Raw genomic sequence first — 3,725 nt, 5'->3', positions numbered from 1 at the left:
CAGACACACACTACCGATGCCTCAGAGAAGACACAAACAGTTGTTTCTTTCTTTCCTTTGTTGTGATTGCGCATTGAGCGCTTATCTTAAAATCTCAAATCTTCCATACAATAACAGCTGAGCTCTCACTTTCGTAATAAGTGGCATATCAGGGTTTAGGTGTCTTAACACCAAGAGACAACAAAATGTCTCCTTCAGCGCCAGTGGAGCAAAGTCGGTGCAGAAACTTTTACCAGACCGTGCACTTGCGAGCCGGGTTCATAGGCGCGCCTGTTGAGCAACCGAATGCATCTGAGAATTTGCCGAAGTTCATGAGTGGAATGTTGACTCGCAGCTTACCGGGAATGTCGCCAAATTTCAGCTTGCGTACCCACAAATCATGGTGGGGATTGTCACAGAGTCCCACCGCGTATAGAACAAAAAACAGTTTCTCCATGTCCAGCTGATGCTCATCGATCGAGATCGTCAGCTTGTCCTCGCCATCTTGTGATTTCAGAATCTTCATGTACATATCGTGCAAGGGGCCAAGGATGGCATTGTCCGCGATGTTTTCTTCCAGTTTCATCCTCGCTTCGAAGTTGCTCCCGATGAGGTCGCGTATTTCGACGTAGTACTGGTCTTGGAAGCAGAGCTCTATCTGCGAGAACTTGCTCATTTCGTCGGTGTTCCACCAGGTGGCTACAGCGAGGTTGTGGTCCACGAAGGCGCCACGCCGGTCCACTGCCCCAAACATACCGCGAAAGATTTCGGTCAAGACAACGGGGAACAGTACTGGTTCAATGGTTGGGGTAACGTCGTTGAGGAAAGCAATGTTTGCGTGTGGCACAAAAAGTACGTTACGTCCGAGGATGTACTCGTGCCCGGGAGACAATGCCGTGTGGTCGAACCTCGCATCAAGGTCGTCCTTTGGAGGCTTCGTCTCCCAGTAGATGTTCATGGTGCCAGACTGGAGCTCTCGAAAACTTTCGAGCAGATGGTTTGGATCTAGAGGCGGAGCGTTGAAGTTATAGTAGCTGGCAATAACATTGATATCGTCTGCAGCGCCCAGAAAGACAAAGCGCATGTTTTCTATTTTGTCCACTCCAATGCCAATGGCAGAGCGCTCCAGCCACGACGAGGATGAAAGAAGGCGATCTGCCATGCTGCTTTTCATATGGTCTTCAAGGCTTGACAAGCTGTTGTCATAATGCTTGAGGAGAAGCGTAGAGTTGTTCTTGCTGAAGGTCATACGCCCAAAAAAGCGCATGCCGTGTTTATAAAGCCGCTCTAACAAATGCATGCAAGCTTGCATACGGTCCGGAATGAACTCAGTGTAGTCGTCGTGACTAAGGCGCAGCAGAGGGCTGGCTGCGTTGGCCAGCAGAGGTGACAGATGCACTAATAGGCGGTAACCTATGTAGTTGAGTAGGGTCACAGTATCGCTCTCGTTTATAATGGAGGCCAACTTGGTAACGTACTCGTTCATAATGGCGACAGACGTGTTATCGTTGAACGTCTCAATGTCTTGGAAAAGGATGGTGAGGTATTCCTTCCAGTCCCACTTGCCTCTGTGCTCTAGCTGGCCCAAACGCCTCATTCTGTCCGGGAACTCGAGAAAACGATGTGCAGGAGTAACGCTATGAAGCTTCTTCTCGAGTAGGACGATGTCTACCGATTGGTCACTGATATCCTGCTTATTGTTCAAAAGCGATAAAGCGAAGGCCACCATTTGGGTGAAGTTATTCGGGGATTGTTCTAGGTACGCCAAGTTGTACCTCTTTATAGTAAAGCTTGGCGCGTCAATGTGGACTGTGTAGCCGCGGTCGTCTTCAAATGGCTTTCGCAGGAACACCTTCGCAAAAGGAAACACGCCGAAGTCACGGTCCACAGACGCCGAGATGCTAACTACGCTGGCAGCACGAAGAGTCTTCTTATAGGGCCATTTGGCTAGGTTGTACTCCTCCAGAAGAGTTTCCATCGATGAAAGACTTTTGTCACTCTTTCCTTCAGACTGACACTTCGGAAGAAGCGAGATGGCTTGATGAAGGAAGACGCCAGGGTACTTGTGGTAGCGCTCTTCGTTTTCCTTGAGGTACATACGAAAGAACTTCTCCACATCCATCATCATCATGCCAACTGTCCTCTCCTTGTAGGCTCTGGATTGAATGTCGAGTTCACTGGCCATCCAGTGGCGAGAGCACACGTGCTCATAAAAGTCTGTGCATGGGCTTACGCTCCAGTTCAGTCGGCCCCTCAGGTAGTTTGCAGCCCAGCCGCAGACGTCTGTTTTGCAGCTGGACTGGGTCAGGAGGGCTTTCTTCTCGCGTCTGACAAGGTGCCGACTGTCTGCTGCAGCCATGCTATGTGAGCCATTACCGGAAGACCCGTTGCCGAAGTTAAAGAAGGACAGAGATTGGTTAAACAGGTCCAAGACCACCCTACCGCTGTGAAGCTTGTATGCCGTGAAAGCGCTGCCCACGATGATAGTCACGGCAGCGACGCTGCAGACAGCTAAGTAAGGCAGCCGGCTGGGAGAGCGGGGCAGCAGGATTTGCGACCGCGAGCGTCCACCAGCACGCACTCTGCGAGGTTCCGGCGGAGGGAAGAAACCAACGCCAGGGTGGTCCTCCGGCCGAGGCAGGAATTGGACACTGCGCTCCTGCACGGCTATGCGTGAAGATCCTACAGACATGATGAAGGTGCTTGATGATGGTACTGTCCTCAGGCTTAATGGCACATACCCAGGGCAGGGGAAGGTGCTTACAGCGGCCGAGGTTTCTTCTTCTTTCTCGAGTTCTCAGAACGACGAAATGAGATTTTGTTTTTGTTTCAGTTTTCGTTCTTTTCTTTTGCTGAATGCGTATTGTTACTTTCTACCCTTTTTTTCCACAAAACGCTCCTGTCTCCTGCAATTCACCGCCTGTGCCTTTGCCACTCCTACGGAATGGGTAGTGCCATTTCTATTTGAGGCTTTGTGAGCAGAAGTAAGCAATATTCACAGTTTTACGCTGTATATAACATCTGACACGCTGGGCATAGCATGGTTGGGTCCATGGGTAACTGCCCGTAGTTTGTGGAACTCGTTGACCAAGCTGCTAGAAAGGAATTTTAATGAGAGGAAAAGGAGGAGAGGTCGGCTGGTGGTACCATGGCTGCAAAAATAAGGCAGCCATCGACCTAGTTTTATGAGGAGCTCTTGAACGAGAAACTGTGTCACAGATGACAGTTGCAGAAAAAACTTGAAGCGTTTTTTTTCTTTTTAAGAAAGAAACGCTGCAATTCAAACTTCAGAAAAGACTGTGCGATGACAAGACGGAAGTTATTTTCTTGTCTGCCCTACTTTACCGCTCTGCCGCCGCAGATTTGCTATTCTGCTGCATTACAGAGCTTCTGAACACTGTAGTCAACAAGCGGAGGCTTCCAACGGCTACGTGATGTATCTTATATAAATTAAATGCCATAGCACTGCGATAGTAGGAGCACCTTTGTTAGAATGAAGGAAGCGACTGGTGGGTACGCATCCCAATTGCCCTCAAAGTGTTGCACTTTTTGTGTGTTCAAGGACTTCCCTACGGGCATGAAGGAGACCCGGTAATTGAAAAGGCACACGCAATCCCCCTTGGATAGTTCCTGAAGTCGTGCACCTATCTTCTTGTAAGGGATCGGCAGTGCGTGCGGGGTCATTAGCATTGCTAATTCTTTCTCAGCACCCCGCCGTTGCCATCTTCAATGGACCCCCCGGCGGG

General features: G+C 49.8%; 1 protein-coding gene across 1 annotated transcript; it reads right to left on the bottom strand.

The window, feature by feature from the left end:
• Nucleotides 1–229: 229 nt before the first annotated feature.
• LOC149340263 (neprilysin-2-like) lies at nucleotides 230–2,671 on the bottom strand. The gene has a single exon (XM_089551088.1). It carries the CDS (start codon nucleotides 2,669–2,671, stop codon nucleotides 230–232), a length of 2,442 nt encoding a protein of 813 aa, XP_089407214.1.
• Nucleotides 2,672–3,725: the final 1,054 nt, after the last annotated feature.

Source organism: Amblyomma mixtum, chromosome 6 (genome assembly GCF_055824585.1).
Source record: "Amblyomma mixtum isolate Tamu chromosome 6, ASM5582458v1, whole genome shotgun sequence".
Classification (NCBI taxonomy): Eukaryota; Metazoa; Arthropoda; class Arachnida; order Ixodida; family Ixodidae; genus Amblyomma; species Amblyomma mixtum.
This window is presented reverse-complemented; position numbering and strand designations above follow the sequence as displayed.